The sequence below is a fragment of the Carcharhinus amblyrhynchos genome, chromosome 10, assembly GCF_965287045.1.
Source record: "Carcharhinus amblyrhynchos chromosome 10, sCarAmb.v2.hapA, whole genome shotgun sequence".
Classification (NCBI taxonomy): Eukaryota; Metazoa; Chordata; class Chondrichthyes; order Carcharhiniformes; family Carcharhinidae; genus Carcharhinus; species Carcharhinus amblyrhynchos.
The window spans coordinates 81,465,499-81,480,653 of record NC_137333.1 but is presented as its reverse complement, the minus strand read 5'-3'; the positions used below and the strand labels follow the sequence as shown (position 1 = coordinate 81,480,653).

Here is a 15,155-nt window from a genome sequence, read left to right as displayed (position 1 = left end):
AAGAGTTGTTATTGATCACACACATTTGATTTTATCCACAGTTACAGTGACAAAAAGTATTTGTCTCTCTAGGTCACCTTAAAAAAAAACCTGTCTTTCTGGAATCGGGTAAGCAGCCTGCATTTTTTTCTCCTTTCAAAGCAGTGGAACTTTTACTGCCCTCTAATATTAGAATCAGCTTTATTGAGCAACTAACAATTTGTTTTTCTGTTCTTCTGCTTTTTTAAAAAAAAGAATACTTGTGTTCTTTCCTAATGTCTGCTGTAGTGAAACTAACCTTTGTAATGGAAAGTTTAAGAACTCAATGTAATCAAACATCTGAATTTGTCATAGGAAATGAGATTATAAATGAATGTCATGCACTGGGTGAAAAATAATTATGAAGCATATTGAGAGTTGGTTAATCCGTTTGGTGTACTAATTCATAAGCCTTAAAGAGGATCTTTGCCAACTAATCATGGAATTTTCCAGTGAGATAACAGATTTATTAATTTTGAAAAATAACATTAAATAGGCTATTGAAAATATGTACTATCTGCCCAAATGGTGGACACATCTTGCCTACAGTAGCTGTGTTTCATGACATTGTAACATAATGCAGTATGAAAAATATGTTAAAAGTGTACAACTAATTTTCAAGCAGAATTCTCAAAGTTAAGTATTTGTAGGAAAATTGTCTTTTTTTAGTAGAATCCCTACAATGCAGAACGGGGACATTTAGTCCACTGAGTGTATACCGACTCTCCAAAACAGCATCTTACCCAGGCTTTCTCCCACCCTATTCCATTTTCCAACTTATCATGGCTATCCATCTAACATACATATCTTTGGACACTAAAAGAGCAATTCAGCATGGCCAATCCACGAAATCTGCACATATTTGGTCGGTAGAAGGAAACTGGAGCACCTGGAGGAAACCCATGCAGACACTGGGAGAACGTGTAAACTCCACACAGTTATCAAAGGCCAGAATTGAACCAGGGTTCCTGGCACTGTGAGGCAGCGGCACTAACCACTGTACCACTGTGCCACCATCATGTCATGTTGACGCTGATTCTTGAGTGGGGCTCCCATTCTCATGAACCTTATCCTGGATTATTTCTTAATAATAACACTAAAAACCAATTTGTTAGCGGGAGTCACCAAGAACTGTAAAGGAACTAAATTTCAAAATGAAATGATATTACAATAGACATGAAATTGCTATTGTTGGGTTCTGGGTTGACTATTTAGAATCTAGTAGTTAAATTAGATGTGATCATCCTAACCAATTTGATCTTTCTTGATGTCAAATAAATATTAGCTTTCTCAACATTCACAAGAACCTGCGACCCAACTATTCCATGATTGCCATGAACAAAATCCATTAGTCAGTTTAACTGCTGTAATTTACCAACAATATATATCATTTCAGGCACCAAACCGGGAAGACTACTTTTCAGAATTTATCAAAATCCGCGATATTATTAACTAAGCTGCAAGCATTTTCCATTGCACAATCCAGTGAACAAGTCATTAAAGTACTAAAACTAGTTGACAAATTAATCAATAACAAGTACATTATCATACAATTTCATAGTAATTGGATCAACCAGAAAATCGACCCCATAAACTGAAACTGGTGAAAATCTATAGCAGATTATTACAGGTATTTAGTAGCTACGAGTAAAGCATTTTAAATGAAAACTGCTCCTGAAATCCTGACCCAAATTTTAAAAGGAAACAATTGTAAATAAACTTTTACTTTAATTTTAGCACAAATTTATCTTCAATTTTTGGAATGGGGAACTGTAAGAGGCAGAATAAATCATCATTGCAAGACCAGAATATAATTGCCAATTATAGCAGAGCGTTTAGTTTGTGGCCTTGTGAATGCCTTGAAAGGGACAGGTGGTTTTGATAAGCAAATATAACTTCACACTGCATCACATTTTACCCCAAACAACCGCTAAGGTGTTCTAACACAATGCTAAAAGGTAAAATTGATGGTAATAAAACAATAAAATGTACAGGTATGGAGGTTTACAATAGGTAGTGCACATTTTGAAGAATCCTATTCCTGCACAGCCTAGAAGCTTGTATGTAAACTTTAAGTTTGGAATTAGAATGGTGATATTGTAAAGAATGACAACTGATATCAGCCTCAACTGTCATACTGAATATTGCTGACTGGGTAGTTTAGTTACATCAGCAATTTATTTGTTTCAGGCTAGAGATTTATAATGAATTATTGAAATAAAAAGCAATTGCCAACAGACAGCTATTAAAGGGAAAATCTAATTTTAAGTTCCATGTTTTACTGAGTTGCAAGGGTATTAAAATATGAAGGATAAGCAACGTAAAAGAAAAATGAGACCATCTATTATATCTTCCGGATGATAACCTAATTGTCCTTGGTGACAGTGAGAAGAAATGCTACTTCAAACATCACAGTGGATAACAAGTATCAGTACAAGTGCAGATTTGTTTATCCTTCCTCGTCTATTTCATGGTTAAGATTACAACTTTGTACAATTTATACAAACGGTATAATTATTATGCAAAATAAACATGTTGCTACTCTGTAGGCTGCAGTGCACAGTCGCTGCTGTGAAACAACCTGCAGCAGTTCTCATTTATCAAGCTTTCTCAAGGTGTGATATGCAATTACCCTGTTTCATTATTCAGTGTGATACCATAGTGATGATGAATAGACAAAAGTCAACAAGTCTAACTTGTTAAGTCTTGTAGCAAAATCATTGATCAGCATGCATCTCAACCGTTCTACCTATAGCTAAAGGTTTTTTAAACAACCTAAACAGTGAAACATCTAATGCTACATAATCAATAATAAAAATGCATTCATGGTCAAATAACCCTCATTCTGCTGCCCCAACTCTCACTCAACAAAAATAACTAATCATTTTTAAAAAGTGCAATTTACTATTTACTAAAAGAATTCAGGGTATATATCTTCAACTTTATTATCAAATCACTTCTGTTTCTCTGATGTAATTGAGCTATTTCACAGGTGACGTCAGGGGCATACTCTTTCAAAAATAAAGAACAAAGAACAACCCAGCACGGGAAACAGGCCCTTCAGCCCAACGAGCCCGCGCCGCCATTTCAACAAAGCATTTTCCTACACCTAAGGAAATACTCTTTCACATTGTGCATTTAATTCATACTATCATCCTATGCAGAACCGCTTATGTTATAACAAGAAAGTGACATTGCAATAAAAGCATAGATTTAAGATTTTGCATACTGGACTTTAAATAAAAGATTCATGATAAGAACAAGCACTAATTTTCTATGCAGTTGCTTATCATTCAGGTGATAAGAGCAAGAGATTTCATGCAAGTATTTTATATATTGCAGAAGCTCAATGTATCTGTTTAGTCAAAACATACTGGAAACAATTCCTTTCAATTAAATATCAATGTACGTAGCATGCAACAAATTACGAAGTACAGGATAAATGACTAAATAGTCTTTTCTCAGTGCTTTCTTATGACTTTGAGAAATTAAGTGGACTTGTGAGAACAACTAAAGAATAATTTTGAAACCAAAAAATACTGGAAAGTCTCAGGTCTGGCAGCATCTGTACAAATGCTGCCATACCTGCTGAGATTTTCCAGCATTTTCTCTTTTGGTTTCAGATTCCAGCATCTGCAGTAATTTGCTTTTATTTTATAAAGAATGATTTTATCTAGACTGGTGAGCCAACATTTTACATATGGCTGCTGGTAAAGAAACAGACAAAGAGATTTGTGATGCATTATATCATTACATAGAACCCTCTACAGTAAAGCTGTTCTGGGTTAGAACAACTTGTATTTTAGGGATACTGGATTTGAGACAAAAACCCAGGAGGAATTTTCTATAAAAACATTCTTATTGAATACCTGGCCTGTGGCAAACCATAACTAGTGCCAACTCCAACACGAGGTAAACTATATACAACCTTCTTCACTGTGGCTTGGTCTGGGAAATTGAACATTACAGAAGCTGCAGAAAAAAATAAGAAAAACATGATTTTAAAGAACCAAGGTACAATAAAGAACTATATTTTTCTCAAAGACTTCACTATTTCATGCATATTTTTATGACAGCATCTAAGACTGCATTTACATCACTTTCAAACAGAAAACTGAATTATAACAGTACATACTTCTGTTGGCCATGAAAACTTCCAAGGCAGTACTCTGGAGGAGATAGCGTCTTGAAAACACAGCCCGTATCTCGCTGAACATCCATTTTCCATGTAAACCTTCAGTGTAAGCAAGAACCTGAAATTTAAACATGTATTTACTTTGTTTAATTAAAGCACTGTAACACAACATTTTTAATGATCCAAAGAATTAAAATGCTTCTGTGAGAATATTCCTTTCGTTTAAGTTCATACTTATGCAAGAAATAACAAATGTACAATCTGCAACTATTTTCATTTGAGACCTTAACTTTCCCATTAATTTTGGATGTAACGTTAAGGAAGGTATGAAGAGATTTTGAAAAATTTGATCCTTGGAAAGTAGAACCAAAATTTTTTTGACGAAAGCTAGTCAATCTATTTGTGATTGCTGGTGTATGTTAAGAGGCAGGGATGTGCACTCAGTTGTGCTGTTAGTTTTGGAACACAGCCTAAATATACTTACATAACGTAACACTATTATAAACACATTCACTGTTAAAGTAAGTTATTGTTTCTGGATAAATCTCAAACTGCCTTAAATTATTTTTTTAAGAACACAAAACTTCCTGACTGTCAAAGGCTTATTTTTTTCATAGGTCTTTAACATGAGATTTTTGAGGCACTATTTTTCTGTGCAAAATATTTAAATGGATGCAATGTATATATCACAATGGAAAACAGGTAAGAAATATATACAACACTCGATCAAATATTTTGTTCACGGAGCCTGCAGAAATGATTCAGAAATAAAATTGTAATTCTCAAAGGGTTAAGAAGGAGTGTGGTAGAATTTCTGCTCCTTTTGTGCTCTTAAGAAAATTTGTACTGAGAATACCACAGAGGATTTGCTGATGTATAGAAAGAGATGAAAGGAGCCTTTCCCTTTTCACAAAAGACCCATCAGAACTATCAAGATGCATTTTCCTATTGATCACAGATCCGTGTTGTTTTTTCAGTTCAAGGCATTACACATATATTTTATAACAAAACAAACCAGAACTGCTTTTAATGTTATTTGGTTACCAAATAAGTCTTAACTGTTACAATGGTACAGGTTAAAGGCAGCCTGCCTTTCGAAAAAAAATCAAGTGGGCTTTAACTGACAAGTGAAAATAATCCTTTTCCAGTCTCTATTTTCCCACCCTGACTTACAAAGAAGGCCCAATTGACAGCTTTCTGTGCATCTCAGGTCAGCTTCATGCTTTTCAAACTTAATCAAGGAGGTGTTAAAAAAAATGAAAGTCCCTCAACCTTCGCATATGGTAGAAGGCAGAGAAATGTTGGAAGTGAAGTGAGATGTTCCACAGGGGAAGGTTAAGGCTGATGCTAATGCTCATTTAAAATGGTGACAGTCAGTAGTACTGAAGCCTAGCTAGGCTGGTTTAATTTCTCCCTGGAATAGCTCCTTCCTGACCTTATGCAGCACATCAAAGTCTCTTGAGCTCAATTAAAATTGGATTATGTTGAAATGCTCTATCTATGGGACTTTATGCTCACTAACACTTTTCTCTCAGTAATACTCCAGATGACAGTTACTCATCCCAATTTAAACAGTTGTCATAGAGACCATGAACTAAAGAAATGGCAGCCAACAATAAGGTGAAAGGTAAGCTCCGCCATCTCATGAATGAATAAAATGCTCAATATCCTATCACAATGGTCTCAACCACAGCAGCAGCTTGGATTTAGAATCAACGTCAGCATAATGCATGAGGTGTGAGCTTCAGGGAAACTTAAGGAAAACATGTCAAAAGATTTTAAAATATTGCAAAACAAAAATTGCTAAAACAACATGGCTTTGGTTAAAACCAACAAGGGGCCTTACAGAGTTAGTTCATAGTTGCTGTGATGAAGTGCAGCCCTCATTTTAGCCCAGCTGTAGAAAATGCCATCTAATGAATCTGTCTGGGACGGCTCTCCTTGTCCTGTCAGGCATGTCAGGAAATGACAAGCACTGGGGACAGGCCGCCTCCAGTCATAGACAGGCCTGCCAGCTGGAGACTTCAGCCCCAATCTAATCGCAGCACCAGAAAATAACATTCAGGTTTCAGCTTGTCAAGATGGTTTGGGAAGATGGCTGAAAAGCTTTTTGTTTCAATTACAGATGAAATTTGCACACAGTAATTAAAAGATACTCCGAGCAGATGAGTTTCATGCTGTTTAATATAACCAAAAAACACATGGTGGTAATGTAAATCAAAAAACGACAAGCAGCAATAAGGCCAAGAGCATTCCTTCTTGGCCTATTTAAAAAAAAATAGCAGCTATCAGTTCAGAAATCACTTAAAGGCCAAGCATATATTAAACAAAATTCATTATAAAAGGTAACATCAGCCATATTACAAACATCTCCAAGATAATGAATGTAGCTTCATCATTAAATTATACATCTGCACACGTTCCTGTAGCCATGTTGTTTGATTCATTTCACTCATCTAGGAGCAAGGCAAGCTCTGGCCTCTTGACCTCAATTTTTACTCGAAGAAACAAATTTCTTTTTTGCAAACTAACTCAATTTTTCACACGTCAACCTTTAGCCTAGCTTTAAAAAATTAATCTCATTTCCATTCCCTTAGATATAGAAATTTGCTGCATCTTAAGGTTAGTTAAAAAATTTGAACATATTAAAATCTGCCCTATGACAACCATATTATAGTCAGCTCTGAAAATACATTATCACTATTTACTTGAGATAGAGGTGAAGCTCACTGCTTTGCCTGAGCAATTAATCTACAAGATTTGCATTCTTAATCTTCTTAATCATCTTTAAGGAATGCGATATTCATTCTGTACCAAAATATTTAGCTAGATTGCAAAATTCAGATTATACCAACGGTCTAAATTAAGGGACACTCTACAATTAAATAAGTGCAATCAATTCTGCCTGAGATTTAGAATTGGAAATGGTCAGCAATCCATCACAGCAAATGTAACACTATGGAAAGTAAATTGGCCATTTGAAGACAATGAAGGTTTTCAATCCACAGTGTGTAACAAGATAGTGGGGCATGTAATTTTAAAACAATATTAATTTCAACGACCCCATAAAGTTGAAAACCATACCTATTGTAAATTATTAGGTTTGATTTTTAATTCAGGTTTTAAATGTGCTACACTAGATAGTACATTCAAGTATGTTTTGAAACGTAGTCTGTACGCAACTAACAGAAATATTTTTGTGATTCTTCTACCCTTGTTGAATTCCTGTTCTGGATGACTTCTATTGGACTGTATATGTGCACTGTTATTACTCTTCCTCAAACTACCTTTGTGATTAGCTCAAAAGAAATGCAAAATTGAATTGAATTTTAAATCAGCACTACCTGGTCATTTGTCTCATTGTCGTTTGTGGGATCTTACTCCATGCAAATTGGATAACATATATATCACAACAGTCATAAATTAATTAATTTGTGAGATGTCCTGAAGATGCAAAAAAATGCTACTTAAAGCACAAATTCATTCTTTCCTTCTTCACTAAGCATTCATGCTCCTCATAATTACATCTGGCTATAGATGAGGACACTAACCTAATTCATGAGAACCACAGAGGCCATTTACTTCCATAAAAATTCATACTTCTTTATCATATTCAACTCAGCTGCTGTTGAGTTTTGACTTCTATAGTCATCATCTGGTATATATAATCCAAATGGCATTTATTAAGTGTGAGTTCAGGCAAGAGTTAGTGGCAGTTTATAAGAAGCGCCACAACTAAGTCCAATAATGTTCTTATCCATATGAGCACAAATAGGACTGAGAACCCTGGCTAATTTCCCATCACAAAAACACATTATGGCCATGGTGGCAGTCTATTACTTATTTCAAGGTTTTATGTAGATCTTTCCTAGTTGCTTGAATAGGATTAATTACTGTGACAGGAAGCTGGTTTAGCTGTTGCAACTTGGGTGTGAATCATTAGCCCAGTATAAAAGCGAGAGGTTTTGCTATTAGAGTGTGTGTGTGTGAGAGTGAGGACGGAGTGCTTTGAGGTATGAGTACTAACTTGGGAATTTGGTCCAGATGGGAATTCAGTGCTAGATGGGAAAGGAACTGCTGCTTTTTATACATTTTTTGCTGCCTCCAGGAGCTTGGGAGTCTTCAAAGGCATTAATTAGATGAGCAGGTAGGTGATTGGTTGATGGGTGTGAAATTTTAATCCCTCAAAACAGGGCAGTAAAACTAGTATTGGGAAGATGTAAGTATTGCATTAAATTTACAGATAAACTATTAAATGCTTAAGATAACTACCTGAAACTACTAAAACACAATAAAGATGTATTGTAGTTGTAGCATATCAGACCTAGTGGACATCTTGTGATTCATGGTAATTGCATCTGTACTAAGTATATGCAACTCAAAGTCTGTAGGTTGATGAGCTGGAGTCTGAACTTTGGATGCTGCAATGCATCAAAGGAAAATTACCTGGACACTTTGTTCAGGAGTTAGTTACACCCTCATGGGCTAGAAACTTCTGATTTGTTCCATGGTCAGGAAAAGGAGGGTATGACTGAGTGATTCAGATATGGGGATCCAGGAGGTAGCTGTGGAGGACCCTCAGCCCTTGCAATTGTCCAACAGGTCTGATGCTCTTTATAACTTGTGTGAATGAGAACAGGAACTGCAGCAGAGATGAACAAACTGATCACAGCACCATGCTGAAGGGAGTCATTCAAGTGGGGAAAGTATGAAGTAATATAGTTTTGTTAAGGGACATTTAAAGTATTGTACTTTGCAGCTGTGTGTTTGAATTCTGAAGGCTGTGTCGCCTGCCAGATTTAAGGATGTGTGCTTGGGGCTTCAGTGGAAGTTAGAGTGAATGGGGAAGAACCCAGGTGTCATGGTCCACATGAGTACCAACATCACAGATAGGACTAAGATCAAGGCTCTGCTGTGGGAGTATGTACATCTAGGAACTAAATTAAAAAGCAGAACTGCAAAGGTAATAATCTCAAGATTACTACTGAATCATGAGATTATTATCTTAAATAATGTTAAATAAAAGATCAGAGAGTTGAATGTGTAGCTCAAAAATTGATGTTGGAGAAATGAGTTTTGATTCACAGGGCACTGGCAGCAGTACAAGGGAAAGGGGAAGCTATACTGGTGGAACAGCTTTCACCTTAACCATGCTGGGACCAGAGTACTGGTGAGTTGTATAACGAGGGCTTAGGATAAGATTTGGCTTAGATGAGGGGAGACTCGGGAAGTTAAGGAAAGTACAAGGCAATGATATAGGATAGCAATATGGGAATGATAACCAGAGTGCAACAAGAAGGGAAACAGCATACAGAATACAAAACAATGGTAAAATGACAGAATGGAAGGCTCTTTATCCAAATGCATATGCCACTCATAACAAAATGCACAAATCATAATTTGAAATGAATGGGGAACATGTAGATGTGGTGTATCTGGATTTCCAGAAGGCATTTGACAAGGTGCTGAACCAAAAACTGCTACATAAGATAAAGGTGCATGGTGTTATGGCTAATGTAATAGCATGGATAGAGATTTGGTTAACTAACAGGAAGCAATGAGTGGGGGTAAGCGGGTGTTGGCGATCAGTGACTAGCATTGTGCCACCAGGATCAGTGTTGGGACCACAATTATTTACGATTTACATAGATGATTTGGAGTTGCGGACCAAATGTAGTGTGTCAAAATTTGTAGATGACACTAAAATGAGTGGCAGAGCAAAGTGTGCAGAGGATGCTGAAAGTCTGCAAAGGGATATAGATAGTCTAAGTGAGTGGGCAAGGGTCTGGCAGGTGGTACAATGTTGCTAAACATGAGATCATCCATTTTGGTAGGAATAACAGCAAAATGGACTATTATTTAAATGGTAAAAAAACTGCAGCATGCTACTGTGCAGAGGGACCTGGGTGTCCTTGTGCAAGAATCACAAGGAGTTGGTTTGTAGGTGCAGCAGGTAATTAAGAAGGCAAATGGAATTTTGTCCTTCATTGCTAGAGGAACAGTGAAGTTATGTTGCAACTGTGTGAGTTGCTGGTGAGGCTACACTTGGAATACTGTGCACAGTTTTGGTCTCCTTACTTGAGAAAGGATATACTGGCACTGGAGGGGGTGCAGAGAAGGTTCACAAGGTTGATTCCAGAGTTGAGAGGGTTGGCTTATAAGAACATAAGAAATAGGAGCAGGAGTAGGCCATCTAGCCCTTCGAGCCTGCCCCGCCATTCAATAAGATCATGGCTGATCTGTCGTGGCTCAGTTCCACATTCCCGCCCTCTCCCCATAACCCTTAATCCCCTCGCTTATCAAAAACCCATCAACCCACGTCTTAAAAATATTTAGCGAGGTAGCCTCCACCACTTCAACAGGCAGAGAATTCCAGAGATTCACCACCCTTTGAGTGAAGAAGTTCTTCCTCAACTCCGTTCTAAACCGCCCCCACTTTATCTTGAGGCTGTGCCCCCTAGTCCTACTGTCCTTTCTGAGCGGGAAGAGTCTCTCCACCTCTATCCTATCCATCCCATTCATCATCTTATACGTCTCAATGAGATCTCCCCTCATTCTTCTAAACTCTAACGAGTACAAGCCTAGTTTATTCAGCCTCTCCTCATAGCTCAACCCCCTCAACTCCGGTATCAGCCTAGTAAACCTCCTCTGCACTCCCTCCAAGGCCAAAATATCCTTGCGTAAGTGCGGCGACCAAAACTGCACACAGTACTCCAGCTGCGGCCTCACCTATGCCCTATACAGCCGCAGCAAGACCTCCCACTTTTATATTCAATCCCCCTCGCTATGAAGGCCAGCATCCCATTCGCCTTCCTGACCACCTGCTGCACCTGCAGGCTGGGTTTTTGCGACTCATGCACAAGGACCCCGAGGTCCCTCTGCACCGTCGCCTGCTGCAGTTTTTCGCCACGTAAGAAACAGTCCTTCCTACCATTATTCCTACCAAAGTGGACCACCTCGTACTTGCCAACATTAAATTCCATTTGCCATTTCCTGGTCCATTCGCCCAGCCTATCTAGATCCTTCTGCAGACTCTCCACACCCTCCGCGCAATTTGCCGTTCCCTCAATCTTGGTGTCATCAGCAAATTTCGACACCATACACTCGGTTCCCTCCTCCAGATCATGTATATAAATGGTAAATAGCTGAGGCCCCAGCACTGACCCCTCGGGCACTCCACTAGTCACCAACCGCCAATCCGAATAGCACCCATTAACCCCCACTCTCTGCCTCCTATTTGACAACCAATCCTCTATCCACGCTAACACCCTACCCCCAACTCCATGCCCCCTTACCTTCTGCAATAACCTCTTGTGAGGAGAGACTGAGTAGACTGGGGCTATACTCAATGGAATTCAGACGAATGAGGGGAGATCTTACAGAAACATATGATTATGAAAGGAATAGATAAGATAGAAGCAGGGAAGTCATTTCCACTGGCGGGTGAAACTAGAACTAGGGGGCATGACCTCAAAATAACAGTGAGTAGATTTAGGACTGAGTTGAAGAGGAACTTCTTCACACAAAGGGTTATGAATCTGTGGAATTCCCTGCCCATTGAAGTTACCTCATTGAAAGTTTTTAAGGCAAGGATAGATAAATTTTTGAACAGTGAAGGAATTAAGGGTTAGGATGAGTGGCAGGTAAGTGGAGGCGAATCCATGAAAAGATCAGCCATCATCTTATTTCATGACAGAGCAGGCTCGAGGGGCCAGATGGCCTATCCTGCTCCTAGTTCTTAGACTCTTATGTTCTTATGATAGCCATTACAGGGACATGGGTACAAAGTGGTCATGGCTTGAACTTGAATATTTAAGGGTATTTACATTTTGGGAGAAAGAAGAAGGAGGTGGAGCAGGTTTGTTAGTAAAGGGTAAAATCGGCACAGTAGTGAGAAATGACTTTGGTTCAGAGGATCAAAATGTCACATCGGTTTGGATGGAGATAAGAAAAGGCAAAGGAAATAACATTACTTCTGTTAGTAATTTACAGGCAACCTGATGATACACTAAAACTGAGTACAAATTATAGGGCTTGTAAAAAAAGTTGCAGGAGTTGTGGGAAATTTTAGTTTCACATAAATTAGATTAATCAAACTGGCAAAAGTAACCTGGAGAATGAATTCATAGAATGTATTTCAGACAATTTCTTACAACAATATGTTCTGGAACCAACTAGACAACAGGCCTTTTCAGTCTGGTCATGTGGATTAATAAACGGCCTCGCAGTAAAGGAGCCTCTAGCCAACAGTGATCATTAAATGACTGAATCTACTATTCATTTTGAGGATGAAAAACAAGAGTCTGAAACTAGTGTCTTACATGAAGCCAATACAAGGGCATGAAGGCATAGTTAGTTTCGTGAATTTGGAAAACAGATTTAAAGGTGAGATAGTAGAGAAGCAATGGCAGACATTTAAGGAAATATTCCATAGCTTGCAACAAAGATATATTCCGTTGAGAAAGAAAGACTCCACAAGATGGAAGTACCATCTGTGGCTAATCAACAAAGTTAGGGATGTATGGGAGAAATTCTAGTATGAAAAACTAGAGAAAAATATAGAAACGGATATTAAAAGTTTCTTTAAGTAAATAAAAAGGAACAGTGTAATCAAAGTGAGTGTAGGACCTTAGAGGCTGAGACTAGGATTAATGGGAAAGAAGAAAAAATTAGAGACTTTGAAGACTTTTTTATCTGTCTTCACAGTAGAAGACATAAAAACATACCCAAAAAGAGGAGACATGGAGGGATTAAATGACAGTCATGATCAACAGAGAAAAGGTACTATGAGAACTAATAGGCATAAAGGCTGACAAGTCTCCTGAACCTGACAGCTTGCATCCTACGGTCTGAAAGGAAATGGCTCCAGAGATGGTGGATGACTGGTTATAATCTTACAAAATTCCCTAGATTCTGGAAAGATCTGAGAATTGGTAAACTGTATCTCTATTCAGGAAATAGAGAAGATGGGAAGGAGGAAACTATGATCTGGTAAGTCTGGCATCTGTAATTGGAAAAATGTTAGAATCCATTATTGTGGAGGTGGTAGCAGAACATTTAGAAAATTGTAATACAATCTGGCACTTGATTTTGTGAAAAGGAAACAGTGTTTGCAAATTTATTAGTGTTCACTGAGGATATAACAAACAGGGTGGATAAAGAGGAACCAGTAGATGTAAAGTATTTGGATTTTGAAAAGGCATTTGATAAGGTGCTATATACATGTGAACATATGAATTAGGAGTAGGTCATTCAAGCCTGCTCTGCCACGCAATACAATCTTGACTGTTCTGATTGTAACCTCAACTTCATATTCCCGACTATCCCAATAACCTTTTATCCCCTTGTTTATCACAAACCTGTTCAGCTCTGCATTAAAAATATTCAAAGACTCTAATTTCATTGCCTTTTGTGGAAGAGTTCCATATACTTATCTTCCTCTGGGAGAAAAGGTTTCTTCTCGTCTTTGTCTTAAATGGGCAACCCCTCATTTTTAAACAGTGATTTCCCCATTCTAAATTTTTTGACATGAAAAAATATCCTTTCCACATTCACCCTGTTAAGACCCTTCAGGATATTATGGAAGGATATTATCGGATGGATGTGAAACCGGGAGAATTCCAAAACTGTTCTTTTTTTTGGGTCTGAAAACTCACCCAATCTCACGCAGTCTGTCTGCAAAATTTGAGTGGTCAGTTTCTGGCCAGAGTGGCTGTGGGCAGGACTAACGGCCTGTAGGAGGAGGTAGTGTGCATATGCACACCTCTGATTGCTGCACATGTGCGGTGGCAAGGCAGTAGCAAGGGTCAGACAGAGAGAGCTGTCAGGCCCCTGCTACTACAGGCAGTCTCAAGCAGCTCCCCTCCTCTCCCTATCCAACCCAGCAATCGAGGACCTGTGGCCCGAGATGCAGCTCTGCCATCCAGACCAATCGTGGCCCCCCTTCCCGCCTCCGCCAATTGCAGCCCAGGTGCCAGGCTGCCACTGCCAAGAGGCACCCGCACCTTATCCTTGGCCTCCCCGGGGTGGGGGGCTCAGTGGCCTCTGGTTCCACTAGCAAGACCAACATGACTGTTTCCTAAACATGGGAAGGTGTTTACCTCACCAAGGGAATTAACCAGCCTCTCTCCCATTTCTGGTGAGAGGCTGTCCGCACCAGAAATCCAACTGCCGTAACATTCTGCCAGTCGTGAAAGCCGGCGCCATTCACTCCAACTGCTTTACACCCAATTGAGGTATTTTCCCACGGTAAAGTGGCAGTAAAATCCCATGCTACATGCATCAATCAAGTTGCTTCTTACACTTCAAAACTCTCAATGGATACAGGCCTTGGTGTAGAACCACAGAATCCCTCATTGCAGAAGGCGGCTATCTGGCCCATCAAGTCTGCACCAACTCTCCAAAAGAGCATCTCGCCCAGATCTAACCCCCAAATTCCCATAAGGCCACGATTTTCCATGGTGAATCCACCTAGCCTGCACATCTTTGGACTGTGGGAGGAAACTGGGGCACCCAGAGGAAACTCATGCAGACAGAATAAAACATGCAACCTTCACAGTCAGTCACCCTATGCTGGAATCAAACCAGGGTCCTTGACGCAGTGAGGCAGCCATGCTAACTCCTCTGCCACACTCCAACCATGCCGCTCCTGTCCAACTTTTCCTCATCAGACAATCAGCATTAAAGTTTACTGTTCATGATGTTGGTGATGATATTTTAGCATAGCTAGATGACTGGTTAACGAACAGGAAACAGTGTTGGGATAAATGGGTAATTTTCAAGTTGACAAATTGCAACTAGCAGGCTGCTGCAGGGATCAGTGCTGGGACCTCCAATATTTTTATAATCTTGTTATATGACTTGGATTTGAAGTAGACTGTACTGTAGCCAAATTTACTGATGATAGAAAGATCAGTAGGAAAGTAAGTTAATAAGTGATATAGATAGATTATGAAATAGCCTTGCAAACCACTAAGGAATAGGCAATAAATGCTGGCCCAGA

The 15,155-nt window shown here is 38.9% G+C and overlaps 1 protein-coding gene across 4 annotated transcripts in view; it reads right to left on the bottom strand.

The window, feature by feature from the left end:
• nbeaa (neurobeachin a) overlaps positions 1–15,155 on the bottom strand; it is an 825,376-nt gene that overhangs the window by 141,794 nt on the left and 668,427 nt on the right. For all 4 annotated transcript variants that reach the window (XM_080197464.1, XM_080197465.1, XM_080197462.1 and 1 more), the window contains 2 exons: positions 4,154–4,271; positions 3,888–3,990 (listed from right to left, as the gene is read on the bottom strand). In XM_080197464.1, the coding sequence (XP_080053590.1) occupies positions 3,888–3,990; positions 4,154–4,271 (221 nt within the window). The remainder of the gene's footprint in view (positions 1–3,887; positions 3,991–4,153; positions 4,272–15,155) is intronic.